Here is a 15,443-nt window from a genome sequence, read left to right as displayed (position 1 = left end):
GCCCTTTTCTAACCTCCAGCTTCTTAATTTCTCCCCCCTTGAAAAATCCCTAGAAACGAGAACACAAATTACGTCGTCATTACTAAACAGAATGCAAAAAAATTTAAGGGACGTGTTCAGGAGGTCCTAAAGAATGGCACTCTGGTCCTTACATTATCCAAATCGTCAAAAAGTTATAAAATATTGAAATTTATGTCTATCAACGGTCAAGAAAATGGCGGATCGAACTCACTTGCATTAATTTATTCGTAATATAAACATTTTTGCAAATCGTACGTATTGTTCCATCCACCTCGGAGTAATCGGCGAACAATAAAAAAAAAAGAACAGAAAAAAAAATACTGATCGAATTGAGTAACCTCCTCCTTTTTCGAAGTCGGTTAAAAAGTCTTAAGATGATGAGTAAGTACACGGGATGATGAGTTACTCTACCTGTAATACTTGATTTTTTTAGAAAAGTTAAGAGGTGACCCAAATCACTTATAAACAATCTTATAACACATCATTTTAAATAAGTATACCAAAAAACACGCATGTTTACTAAGATAGAAACATTAGAATAATTATAACTTATAATTAGAGCACAGTGGGGTACTCAATTACTTCTGTATGTGTCCTAGGATTAAGACAATTTAATAATTAAGTCACATGTTTTATATGATTTATTGTATTAATATTGCTATAACAACAATCATTTTGACAGATAATATTAACGTTTATATATTAAGCTATTGAACGAAAGCTTGAAACACATTTTTTGTATAACAGGTACGTACATAGAGTTACATTTCTTTTCTTTACTTTCCGTTGGTCCCGTTTAACAGCAATCTGTGTTATTTCACCGAGAAAACGTTCTTATGATTAACAAAATTAATACTTATTCAAATTCATTGCTTTAAACTAATACTCCTATTTATATAAACATTTTCAATATATTTGAATACCTGGAGTATAAAAAAATATATTCATTTTAATTATTATAACTGTTCTTGAATATCTGTATGTTGCTCATTCTTATAGAAAATCAGTGTGCCAAATCGTAACCAGTGCATACGAAATAGTTATTTAATTATGATTATTTTTAAGAACGTTTGCTCGTTCGATAGACCAAACAGTGCAAAGTAATTCTAGATCTATTTATTGTCCCAGTTGCAGCACTACTTTACATTAAAAATGCCATAAGTGTATTCGAAACAATATGAAAATTCAACAATTATTGTTGCAAATAATCTGTTATCAGTTATAGGCACTGGCATAATTAGGTAGAGGCCTGGTCCTTTTCCAAAAATGTGGATCTTCATTATTTTAAAATTTTAGAATTCAAAAATTTCAAATTTTTAGATTCCCTAGATTTCAGAATTCAAAAATTTCAGTGTTCCAAAATTTAAATACTTCAAAATTCTAAATTCTGAAGGTTTCAAAATTCAAAAATTAAATAATTTTTCAAAAGAGACTTATTGTTAGCCCACCCTAGAAGGTTCAAGTTATGCCAATGGCTACAGTATAATATAAAACAAATCATTCGAGATATTAGTATTACATTCGAAGTGTTACATTAAATCTAACTAATTTGGTTATTAGTTATTTTCAATTATTGATATTGAAATTCAAGTACAATTATGGCAAATGAATATAATATTCGGGAATGATGATAGCTTGTGCGAAAGAGGAAGATTAAGATATCTTACATACATACATATACTACATATTTATGATTATTATAACTTATTTACAACATAAATATGCTACGTACTCTTTAACAATTAATACACATTAGATGAGTATTTATTTTTAGAACTGCAATATTGAATTGAAATCTATAATATTCCATTAATTAAATAATTTCATTATCATTATTTTATGTAAAAGAAATATGTAATACTTTAATATAATTTAATTTAAATTTAATCAATCAGTTATTCAATATTTTATAGCTCATTATTATGCATATAACTTTGTTTGCTGTTTAATATACAGACTTATTAAACAATATTTTATACAGTATTGTTTTTCATATACATATTGCATCACGGAACAATTTTATAATTAGTTAACCTACTTTTAGCTAAACACATTTTAACAGAATATTTTGCAAATAATTAAATTTCCATTAAAATGTCGCAAAGTATTAAAGTGGAAAATAAAATTATATATTCCTAATTTGTATAATTCTCTGTACAAAATATGCTGAAAATAAGGAAACTATAGAAACTGCATTTTGTTACAGAAGTAAAAAATACTTTTATTATTATGTTTTCTTTTAAAATATACGCAACTGTTAATGATATATTCACAACTATAGTCAATTTAGAGTTCCTTTTAACAAAACTATATTTGAATCTACATTTATTAAACAATGTCGCGGAAAATGCATTCAGCGCATTGCTTACAACGCGATTTAATTCAACAACAGCGTTCATGTTAATTCGTTTCTCGTATTGCAATTGATATCTACACTAACATTATATGTGTTCAACAAGGGTACATTATTGTGATGATATATACAGGGTATCTCAGTTTTTTCAGTCATACTATGTCTGTAAATTCAATGAACATAAATAAGAAATGTAACATGCAAAGCGGTATTGTTTTTTTAGTTAAAACCTAATATATTTTAGATTATTCATTTCGGTCATCATACTGTTTAGATTTTATTTTCCAAAGGCAAAGAAAAGATTCATATATCTATGTATTATATTAGATGCACAAATTTGTTCGGAGCCTTCTGTTTTTTAAATTGAAGATTCATTTTTTAAAAGTTACAGTAATTTCAATTATTGAATTCATCGTTATCGTTATCATATTCTTGGACCACTTTTCAAATTCACAGAAGCGCGGGAAAATACTCAAATTCAAAACGGCAGCTAAGAAGGTGTAATACCAAAAGCATTTGTTTTTGTGTCATTGATACTGTTAAAACTTTGACGCTCCATGTCATATATAATTACTATTCAAGATTTAATAAATTTGTAGTGTTTATAAATTGAAATTCTCAAATATAATTCTAGATAGGCACAGTGTCCACTTACGATAAATGTTCTTAACAGCTTCTTGCGCGAGTTTAACTCTCTAGTGCAGCGTTTCCCAACACGAGGTCCACGCCCCACAGGGGGGCAATTTGATTGTTAAGGGGGGCAATTCGAAGATGGACTCGTCCAGAGTTTAAGTTAATCGTATGGCGACTCTCAGTCGCTACTCAAGCTGGGTAAACGTCCATAATTACTAATAATTAAAATAATATAGAAAAATCTTTCATTAAAATTATTTCGTACTTGAATTTCGGTTCTCCATTTTATGTTTTCAAAATTTACTTACTGTGTTTCCTCAACAACTTCCTAGTGATTTCTTTGTAAAACCTACCATTTAAGTTTCTTCAGTGAACAATTCAATTTTTGAATATTAAAAATTATGTTTACGTTACATAGGGGGTATAAGAATTTTAGAAAGGCTTAAGTGGGGCACGGCACAAAAAAGGTTGGGAAACACTGCTGTAGTGGATATCCACTCTCATAGAAGCCATAAACGGTGTTACATTTAATACCTTCAATGACCTCAAATTTGTAGACAGCTGGCATAAACAGATTAAATGTAACGACACATACTGAACGAAAATTCGGGAACCCGAGCCCAGATCGGGTTGAGTCGGATGATGGTGATTCACCTAAAGCGAGTTCGAGTACCAAAATTGCGGGTACCCGAACAAAATTGTAAAGATTCCCGACCCGATCCCAATCCGATCATGATTCGACCCCGATCGTTCAATCTTAAATTTGCTTGTCAAAAAAATTAGTCAAATTTCATACTCAATGATCCAATAACATTTTATTTTCTTCTTTATACTTATAGAATGAACTGACTTTTAATCAGAAAAGTGTGGAACACCCTGTATAACACCATGTATTTTTCATAATTTATCAAGCAAATGCAAAAATTATATTGGATTTATATTATTAACTTATTCAATTTATACAAGATAAGATTCTGTTTCTTTGATAGAAAACCCAACAATATTTTTACAAGTTGCACGTGTGCCAACAACTATGTAACAGTGTTGCAAAAGATGCACAGTGTAAGTGTCGTTCAACGATGGAAGAAAGCGATTTAAAGGATCTGAAGAACGTTGGCTAGCTATCGGAAAAAGTAGCACAAGGTGACAGTAATACTGCGTTTACGCCGAGTTATGTGCTTCTTTGCGTAAAACGGCATCTGAAGAACGATCTTTGGCATTTTACGTACACACGGGACATGTCCAGCGTATTTCCAAATCTTACTAATTACCTAATAAATAATTTTTATTTGAGAATCTGGTACTGATTAATCCTCAAATAACATATCAGGTCTTCTCCCACCCAAAGCATAATTTAGAATTTAAATTCGTTTGAAATTGTTACTTTTTAAACGTTATACTATCTTTTTAATTAGCATTTTTCCAATGTTTGAAAGTCTTTCGTTTGAAATGTTTCTAATTCTAATTCACGCATTCTTAGGAATGGATCATGAGTGACCTGGTAACAGTCGTTCGAGGGTTAATACATCCATATAAATTAATTTTACAAGCTCTGAAAAATGTTTAGATTTTTCAGTAATCAGATTCTTTAAATAATTCTTTGACACTAACTATATTTGCTATAATGTCGTAGCGCAAAAAAATATTTTTAATAAATTAAAATTTCCTTACCTGTTATAAACATAAAAAGTAAGTAGTGTATAAATTTTGTAATTAATTTAAAATTGTGAAATACGTAAGACAGATCAGCACATTTAAATCATCCACTGGTTCTTCCAGGTCTACTTAAGACAAGAAAAGAACTAAAAGCTAAGATTGATTGCAGGTTGCAGGTGCCAAGGATCTGCAACCACGAGCTATCTGAGCCCGCCATCACTTAGAAACCGATTGCTCCTCGAGGACTTCATCAGCCCTGAGTTTTATTTCCTTCCAGGAATTCTGGATATCCTTGCTCTCGCTAAATCGTGAGCAAATTGCAAACCGCAGGAAATACGTATCATTTATTTTGGATGGCACAAGATGAATGTTTTTAGTAGCGTTGATTTTCTTTAACAGATTCTCGTTCAGGTCGTTCGATCCCTGTGAATAATTTTCATATAGTTAATATAAAAGTTTTCATGCAGCTAACAAAATAAGATGTTTGGTGCTTTAATTCTTTGCAAGCTAAAAATTCTTTTTATCTAATATTTAAGAAAATGCAGACATAAAATACTATTATAATATAAAATAAATTTTTTTCATAATTCATAAGGATAAGAATAGTTAATTTTCAAATTCAAATTTTCAATCTTTTACTTTATATACAGAAAAAACAACTGAAAGAAAAAGAATTAAAAAGGGATACATAGGTAATTACAATATTGCCATACACTTTATGTTATAAATGATAATCTTGAAAATAATTTACCTTCAACCGGAAGCAGACGAGTCCTAATACCACTTCAGCCACAATCTCGAATCGTGGGTCTGAAAGGACCAGTGCCTCGAATTCATGAGCCTGGGCGACGTGAGTCCTGATATATTGTTGGAGATTCTCTACCCCATAAATTCTCAAAACGAACCACAATTTCAACGCTCTAAATCTACGTCCCAATGGAATTTGCCAATGCTATGGAACAAAAACAGATGTTGCTTTTACATGGAAAGAAGTAAACCACAAAATTAGGTGTATATTGCTCTAAATTTACAAACTGAAATTTACTTTTGTGAATTAAAATTATTTTAAAATAGATATAATTAAAATTTAAGACAATTAAAAAACCTTAAGGTAATATATAATAATATATTACAAATAAATTTAAATTGTTGTTAATTCAATGGTTTGTGTAATATTACATATATCGTGACTCATTGACCATTATAAAAATGATTAAATATTACAAATGAATGTGTAAATTTACCCTATAATCTGGGGCAGATCCTTGCATGTCATGTTTCAGGTACAACGGGTCAACGTTGAATGCATTAATAACATAAGTCGGATCTTTTAACCACATGGTTGAACAATCAAAGTTCACCAACATCCATTTGTGTGGATTGAAATTGAAAGAGTCAGCTAACTGAATACCATTCATTAAATGTCGAAATTCCGGGCAAATAAAAGCGGAACCTAATAAAAAAACCGTCAAATAAATATATTTTATATAAATCTTTCATAGAGAATAGTATAATTTTTTAATAATCACCAGCATAAGCAGCATCCACGTGCAACCAAATATTCTCGCGATTTGCAACAACCCCCATTTCATCAAGGCGATCGAATGCACAGGAGCAAGTTGTCCCTAACGTTGCAACAGCCTACAAAATAATTTTAATAAATACGTAATTATAACTTATATAAATTATAGCAAGTGAAGTTTTAACACTCTAGGACAATACGACGTCAGAAATATACCTGTGTTTAAATTAAAAATTAAAAATTAGAAATGAATTACCATATAAAATAATTTTTCATTTTGATATTGATAATTTTTGTAACTTAAAATAAAAAATGTGAAGTTCGTCGTTTTGAAGAAATTTTGGTCGTTTTAGTGTTAATATTTTAAAAGAAAATTTGAAACTTACGTAGAATGGAATTGATCCTTGTTCTCTGTCCTTCCGAATCGCTTCTGCGAGTGTTTCACCACGAAGTTTGTATTTAGAATCAACTTCTAAGGATCGAAATTTCACGCCTCCTAGAAGGCCAGCTCGTTCTACAGAACTGTGAGCCTGACCTGAAAGACAAATTAAAAATAAAATTTTATCTTGTCTGTTACACATATATAGAAATGTATATATGAAAAAATTGTTATGTTATCAAAAATATATGTAAGAAAACTCAGTTTAATAAACACCTTTTTCAATTGTTGAAAATTCAATCGAACAGTTCAAAGTAGTTTATAAATACTTTAAAAATAGAATTTGATTACAATCCCTATGAAAAATCACATTTTAATTTATTCTAATTGTATTTTACTTGAAATTAATCTTTTTGAAATTTTTATTTCAAGCTTTTCATACCATCTACAGTTACAATAACAATATATACACATTTAAAATAATTAGTTTAAAAAATAGTTTCATTATTTTTATAAATGAGATGTTTTAATGATTATTCTGTTATACCTATTTCTTGTAATTTATTATAAACAATAAACACTACTATTTTCATTCGAGTATTAATCAACTGTTGCAAGTTTCATAAAATAACCTACATTTCATTCAACAAAATAAAAGCCTCTTTCAATTTTCAATCTTCACAACACAATAATCAATAAGCTATCATTTCAATAGGTATTAATCATCGATATAGAAGCATTATAAGTATTCTCATGAGACACCTCATTCCTTTCTTCTTCGAATTGCTAATGCATTCGTCGAGCTACATTGACGATGGAAAATTACGAAATGCTTTTGTGCAGGTAACTTTCTACGATTCGACGTGCCAACAGAGCGAAGTGGTAACAGGAGCGCAGAGCAATCGAAGGGGTGAATGTGGGTGGTCGAGGATAGAAGGGTTGGAATAACTCGAGTGGTTATTACGGGTTGCCATGGTGACAAAGTGCTGGCTGATGAAGTGCTGCAACCCCGTACTCTGTCCTGTCAACTCACCCTCTTACTCTCATGCCTTTGTCAAATGTTAAAGAGCGCCGGCCAACGTCATCGTTAATCTTGTTTAAGAGGAAATCATGATCGAATAGTGGCTAGAATTTTTATCCACCTAATTTCTAATCCCCTTGACATTCTTATTTTTCGTTGTTCATCGATTCTGGATGAAAGTGATTCTTTCATTTTTGGTATTGTATAAAATAAGAGTAATTTTTTTTTTTTTTTTATGAACGTCATGATTCAGTGATGTTTAATGATTTCTTTAAATTATTATAACTTACTATACAATTTGTATTAAACCTTTTAAATTTATATGTGTAAGCTACTTATCAAACTTCTTCAACTTTCCAAGTAAGATAAAATGAAAAACAGATTAACGTGTAAATACATTTTAAATTCCTTTTAACTAATTACTTACAGGAACTATAAGCGACTAGTTTTCCCACTATTTCGTTGTCTGTCCATTCAGGATGTTGTTCCTTGACCTGCCTTATTTTTCTAGCCTTGGCACCGAGAAGTGCTACTAAAGTTGCTTCACTTGCAGTTCCCTATAAAGTGAAATTCAACTGCTATTTTATTGCTGCTATTAGCCGATTTTCCCGAAGATAAAGCTTAAGATTCATCATGAAGAGTTTAATAGGCGAGCAACAGGTGACAAATGTATGCTTTTATGATTTCTTAACGATTAAATTAGACAAGTAAATTTTTCCAATACAAAATGCATTAGGGAACAATATTACTTGATTTATAAGATGAACTTTAGTAGAATTTATGTTAAATTTTAAATAAAATAGGCTTTAATTTCTTAGCATTTATTTCACAGTTGAGTTCGTTAGTATTTAAAATTTTAAGAGTTAAAATTATAGTATAGTACACTATTTAAAATTCTAAGAATTTCATCGTCAGTATAGTATAATCTAGTAACGCATTCAAAATTTTAAGAATTATAACTCAAATACTTTTTCAATATTTTCAAAATATTACCTGTATAACACCACCTCCTTTTCCACCGCTGCAAGCTAGAAACTCGTTAGGTAAATCTAACATTTTTCCCAACCAGTCCAGCATTATCACTTCCAATTCTGTACAAGCAGGGCTCGCGATCTGTATACAAAAATTAATTAACCTTATTTCACATTTAAATTATATTAAAATATAATGAAGCGTATCAGCATAGAATAAATGGCACTGACTAATTTGAATTGTAAGAATAGAAGTGTAAGAAAATAATTCGAAATTATGTAAACAAATGAATGCACTTATATCTTGGTAAATAAATAATGATAATAATTAAGAAGTGAAGTATCATTGACTCTTACCCAAGTGAATCCAATGCAAGCGATAGCACCGCTAAGCATATCAGCAACAATTGCTGGGTACGATTGAGCTGTAGGAAAATAGGCGTGGAATTTTGGACTATGCCAATGAGTTACCTAAAACCAACATTTTTTCGATCAAAATAAAAAAAAACAAAGACACAAAAGAAGAATAATAATAATAATAGCAGCCAAATTTTTGTTAACTTTTGTTGCAAATAATTGCACATTCTAATGTAATCTCTTACTTGTCTTATGGCTCTTTTTAAAATCATATTCATTAATAATATGTGTAAAAAATTAATACAATTAATAATATATTTTAATAGTGGAACAATAATAGGTGGCTATATTTTTAGAGCTCATGGAAAGATTAATAATAGGTTTCTAGATATGAGTATTCATTCTTGTGAAATGATTACTGTATGGAAGGATTAATAATAAGTTTTCAGATTGGATTACTCACTCCTGGCATGATTACTCTTTCAATGTCTGCCATTATATCTTTCCAACTTTCTGGAGTTTGTGGAGCCTCAGCTGGCAAGAGAGGCTTCATGTAACCTGGTTCCACTGTTGGTAATACTTTCCTACAAATTAAGAACAATTTGACTTAAAAGAAATTGCATTTGTTAAAATTTTCATTGTACTATTGCTAGTTATTATGAAATATTAATTAAATGTAGAAAAGTGTGGTGATTGGATCTCCTTTGTGAGCTAATAAAATCTTCAATAAATTCTATAAATTTTTGAAATTTTTCTTTTGTAACAATTTTGTACAATTGTAAAATACAAAATGAAAATAAGTGACTTTTTCTACAAGCAATTACAAAATTCTTCTGCTACAAATGTATCTTGTTATGATAATAAATATCGAACATTCCAATGCAGGTATGTGTAACAAAACGCAAAGGACAAATGATGCAGGATATAATGTTTAAAGACAATAAAAAAATCACCTGTCCCTGATATTCTCCAGATAATTAACAATATATTCCGCCATTTCCTTGGCGAAATCCTTGAAACCGTCGGGATCCATGTTACGTTTCCTGCAACATTTCCACATTCTGTTGACTAATATTCAAAGCTCACTTATGTTATGAACGACTGATGTTTTATGTATTTGTGTGAATAAAAATGTTGGACTTGATAAATTACGGTTAACAAGGATCGATGTTTATTCATGTACAATGTTGTTTTTTTCATGATGATTTTTTACAAAATTAAAATAATATAGATATGTTAAAGCAAAGCATTAATTGTTTAAATACTTCTGTGATTAATACCTAATTACAATAATAAATTGATGCAATCATTTGTTACATATTTAGAGTTATAGTATAAATAATTACTCTAAGTAATTTAATAACAATTAGTTTAGTAACATATATAAAAAGAATTGTCATATTATTAAAAAGAAGTTCTAATTCGGAATTTAAAAAAGAAATAATAAAAACTTGAATTTAACTGTTTCAGTAATATACATATATGTATATTTAAAAGATAAAGAATGCACCCAAAGTGTGAGATAGACCTGTAAATGAATTTGTGAAGCAATTAAAATTGGTATAGTTTAGTAACAATCATGTATATTTTATCCGAAAATTCTGAAAACTAAATATGCAACAGCAGTTCCTTATAGATAGTTGTTTGGAAATAACTTCCCCAGTAATTAACATATATCTCTTATAATTTTCATTTGAAAAGCTAAATAATAATTTATTTCTTGTAGATTGCAACTTTATTAATTTTTCTGAATTTTTAAATTAAGTTTTCACAAAATATAGTTTGAAGATAGTACTATTATCAAATTAAAATGTTTTTCAAAGATTGGGTTTTCAATCGACTTAGGTACACGTAGTCCCTTATGCAATACATACTAGACATCTGATACTTCTAGTAAATCTAGAGGACCTTAGTAAATCTAAAAATCTTACAATTAGTTACGCCAATGCAGTTAACTGAATCATAAGCAACTCACGTTATACCCGATGACAAGATATCACTGAAAGTCGTCGTGCCACGACGTTCAGATCGTGGCAGTGTTCTGTATGTACATATGTACGATGCAATAATTGGCGAGACTTGCCTTCTCAATGTGGGTCTTTAGAATCGAGGTAGGAGGTAGAGACACGTGTCTCCTCTTTGGATAGATAGTAAGAGAGGAAAAGAGATTTGATCTGTGCGTAATGATCTACGATTTCCATCGCAAGTAGAGACAAGTTGATTCGTGAGAGAACAATGACCATGACCTATTTTTTTTCTTTTTTGAAGCAAGTTTCGTTCGACACCTTTCCCCTTCGTGATTGGTCATAGATTGTTTCCTGACAACCGTACGGAACACGAACGCATAATCGATTTGTCATCAGATTTGTTGGAGCAAAGCGTTTGACAGGAATAAATCATTCATTGTGGAAATTTGAGAACCATCAATATAAATATATGATTAAAATTCAGAGCTTCCTTGATCAGCATATTGTTACATTTTATGCTTCGATTGTTAAAAATATGAAATTATTAATTTTATTTTGTTATTAATTAAAAGAATTTAATGAAATGATTTTAAATTTATGACATTGTGAAGTATAGCTTAATTTAGTTTCATAAATTAATATCGATTTTAAGCAAATAACAACAAAAGCTCTGATAAGATTTAATAAATTTATAAAAAATTATGACATTTTAAATTCGTATTGATTGTAAAAAACTGTGCAATCAATTAATTCTATTTTGAAGTTATTTTAATCCTTGAACAGCGGAGTCTGGGTCAATCGAGACCCAAACCTACAAAATATGTCCAAGGACATTACCTAAAAGTTAAATGAATAATTTTTAAACGATAGAGTTTCATATGTTGACAAAATAATTTTTAAAGGAACAATGTTTAAATTTATAAATTGGAAATAATATGAGATACAAAAATTAATTTCAAATTGGGGCTCTCTCCATGATCTGCTGTCCGAGGATTAAATGAAAACAAAAGCTATTTCATAAAATTTCATTTAACTTGTGTAGCACATTATAAACAATAATTGTCTAAATCACTCTGCAAGTATACAATTTTACGATTAGACATACCTAAAATTATTAAATAAAATTTTTTTATATTTTGACAAGTATTTTGTCCAATTTGGTTTCAAAATTTAATATATTACGACAGTTGCAATATATTAATAAATTAAATATTTACCAATAATAACGATTAATAATTAATAATTCCTACTTAATTCCATTTCTATTGCGGCAGATAACGTTCAGTATTATTACGTAGAAAGAAGGAAATGACGATTTAACGTAAAACCTCGAACGTCAAAGAAAAAGGAGGAATTCCCTTTGGGAACTCCCATGATCGCAGCAATGACGTCAAATGACTCTCAGAACTGGAAATGCAAGCAGAAGTTCATTTAAACACGTTAACCATTTGAGGTCATCAAGCTGTTGATACACAGGTGAACGTATGGTTACTTTCACGTAGGATTAATTTGTTTTCGTTTGGTAAAATGATATCTTTGGAGATGTCCAATTGCGTAAACACAAGGAAAATATCTCTGGTCTTAGAAGCAGTTGCATAGGCTGTTATAATAACTGTACAGCTGGGATAGGTACGAGATTTTTTATTTGATTGCATCGAGATCCTTATGTGTTTTAATAAAGAGCTTTTTATTGTTTAATCTATAATCTTTTCAATGGAAATAATATTTATATAATACGAGGCAAATTCGTCAATTTTTCTATTTCAAATTACAGAAATTTTTCTAAAACTTTTAACAAAATCTATGTTAACTACATCGAAGGTAAGAATAATTATTATACAGGTCAACTTCTTTTCCATCCTTTGCTTATTTACTTTTCCAATTTCATTGTGATATTTTACGCTTTTGTTTAATAACTACGGATCAAATTATCCTAAATATTATTTATAAATTATACATAAAAATTTCCATTTCCTTACAATCATTTCTGTTAATAGAAATAATTCTCAGTTATTGTTTAATTTTGGGAAGCATTATTCAGGAAACGATTATAATATGTAAATTATCTTACATCAAAGAATGTAAAATGAATTTTAATTTATCACGAAATTTTAAAACATACGAACAAGTAAAAATTAATGTGAACACATGAAGTGAGTATGCTTGAGTGATTCAAGACATGTCATAATATCTTTGTAATATTTGAATTAAATCGACCATGACCGATCATTCTTTTCTTCAATCTTTACTATGATCAATCAAGGTCATAATTATTATGTTCTTATATAAAAATCAAGATCTTACGTACTTCTACCAGTTACCCAACAAAAATTACTCAACTCTTCTACCTTTCAAATTCTAATTACTCCGAATTTATTTCATTTAGCCCACGTTCTAGAAACTCAATGCGAAAGTCAACTTTCGAAAGATTTCAGCTTTAAAAATCTCTGATTTTACTTTATTCATTAATTCTTAAACAAAAGAAGATCAAACATAACACTGGTCTATACTCTTTAAATATTTAATAAAATATTGGTTCTAGAGATTTTCAGCTCAGCTTGACTGAAAAAAAGTGATGGCTAAATTATTAAATAAACATAATTAAAATTTTTTGAATAATAGACATTATTTGAAAGATGAGCAATTTCATTTTCAACTTCAATTCAAATATACGATAAACTTTTTATGTTGATAAAATAATAAGGTACATTAATTGTACGATTTTTTAATGTGTTGAAAATCATGCGAAATATGAACCATTTCTCGATTATCTAATCAAAAAAAAATCTAATCCCATTTTAAATAATTAAAACAGTAAAAGAAATCGATTAAAGGCAAATAAATTCTTCGATTAATCATCTAGACTGCTACAGGAGCGAAAGGACAATCCTATCCTTGGAATGCTTTGCGTTTGCAAAGATAGAAAACGTATTGCAGGCTCGGTAAACTAATGTAAACACGCATTATCGCGCGTACAATTTGATGTAAGCTTCAGCAACGTACTTGTGTATTTTGTAACATCATTTATCTCTAGGTTAATCATATATTTACGTTTTCTAAATTTTCCATGTAGCAGACATTTACGTTATTTTGATATTTTCTGAACATCTAAACTAGTCTATGCCTAGTGCGTGATCCGAACACATGTTTACGTGCTATATGTATTTGTCACGTGTATTTTTTTTAATTCTTTTTCAATCGATTTGAAAAAATATGTAACATGTGTAATCTACTATGTTAAAGTATATTTTAATTAAGTAACTTTTTGATGTGAATTGTTAAAATTGAATCAGATTTGTAGGTATGTTTCATTTAGATTGGGGTACCAGGGATGGGGGTCCCAGTGTGTTCGTAAGAGGTCCCGGGACCCTCCCTGTTCCACATTACCTCCGGTCTCTCCCTAGGGAGGCTGGAGGTGTTTTCCGAAGATTTCCTCCACGTAAAAGGAAAAAAAAAAAAGAAAAGCTACGTTTCATTATTTTCCCTCTTTAATCATATTTTTTTTTGTACTAGAATCTTTATCATTACTTTACGTAAACATGTTAATCGACACGGAAAAGACTTAATTCTTATGCGGAATGTAAGAAGAGTTATAGAACGAGTTGAAATTGTTGATATATCCCCATGATATTTCAGCTCTTTTTATATCAAACTATTCAATTTCAAAAAATGAAGCTTAAACCTTAACAATTCCATCACAATAAAAATTCATAATATTTTTCTACCTTAAATACTATAAGACAAGTAGTCAAAGCTTATTAAATTTAATTACCATTTATCAATTTAATCTTCGACATCCTCAATGATTAATCAACGTCCATTAATCACTTTCAACTATATCTATCAATGATAAAAATCTATTTTTTAAACTTTTCTATTTTGTACACATCCTTATTTCTTTTGGCCATCTATTATTAAGAACTCTTAAAACAAAAATGTCAAAAATATTTTGGAGAATAACAAATTCAATAAACATACTAAAATTCTAATTATCATTATTCACTTTATCATTCACAATTATATAACTTGACCCAAAACAATTACTCTAAACTTGTAATATAAATTTTTTAATGTAGCCTGATAACAAATTTAATAAAAATGGATAAATTTCAATTGCTCTTTACCTACCTATCCCCTTATTAACAAACAACATGGCTCAAAATAATTACACTGAATCATAATAAAAAAGAATGTTTTTTAATTCATTTATCTCTTATTAATCCGTTTATCAAAACGTCTATTAAATGTTGATCAAACATACCAAGATTATAGTAGCGGTGTTATCGCTTGACAGTTGTGGTATCCACGTGGATCCGGTTGGTGATTGAGCAGCTATGAACGAGTGATGTGCACGAACCGCGAATGTCCGCGTTAAATTGCTGTCTCCTCCGCATCGGCATTCTTTATATACCGCCCCACCCATTGACGACAGTTCGGCTTTCATCGGTTACCATCGAGTGATCGCGAACTGCGCAGGTAGATCCGCTCACATCGTCCCTGAATTTGCGATTCGATCTATCTCGACTCGAAGTCGAAGATCGATAAGCCCGACAAGGTGTTTTA

General features: G+C 29.7%; 1 protein-coding gene across 3 annotated transcripts; it reads right to left on the bottom strand.

Moving 5' to 3' along the window:
- Positions 1-1,697: 1,697 nt before the first annotated feature.
- LOC114876216 (aromatic-L-amino-acid decarboxylase) lies at positions 1,698-15,249 on the bottom strand. Of its 3 annotated transcripts, none has more exons than XM_029187449.2 (11): positions 15,142-15,249; positions 9,867-9,956; positions 9,377-9,497; positions 8,914-9,027; positions 8,579-8,698; positions 8,013-8,142; positions 6,572-6,720; positions 6,193-6,304; positions 5,908-6,116; positions 5,415-5,615; positions 1,698-5,086 (listed from the first exon to the last, which is right to left on the bottom strand). In XM_029187449.2, the coding sequence occupies exons 2-11, from the start codon at positions 9,944-9,946 to the stop codon at positions 4,880-4,882; spliced, it is 1,443 nt and encodes a 480-aa protein (XP_029043282.1). In that variant the 5' UTR covers positions 9,947-9,956; positions 15,142-15,249; the 3' UTR covers positions 1,698-4,879. The 3 variants fall into 3 exon arrangements, with proteins under 3 accessions (XP_029043282.1, XP_029043283.1, XP_029043284.1); XM_029187450.2 differs by lacking the exon at positions 15,142-15,249 and adding an exon at positions 10,889-10,941; XM_029187451.2 differs by lacking the exon at positions 15,142-15,249 and adding an exon at positions 10,845-10,885.
- Positions 15,250-15,443: the final 194 nt, after the last annotated feature.

This window comes from Osmia bicornis, chromosome 2 (assembly GCF_907164935.1).
Source record: "Osmia bicornis bicornis chromosome 2, iOsmBic2.1, whole genome shotgun sequence".
NCBI classification, from domain to species: Eukaryota; Metazoa; Arthropoda; class Insecta; order Hymenoptera; family Megachilidae; genus Osmia; species Osmia bicornis.
The sequence above is the reverse complement of the archived record's forward strand: the minus strand, read 5'-3'. Positions and strand labels throughout refer to the sequence as shown.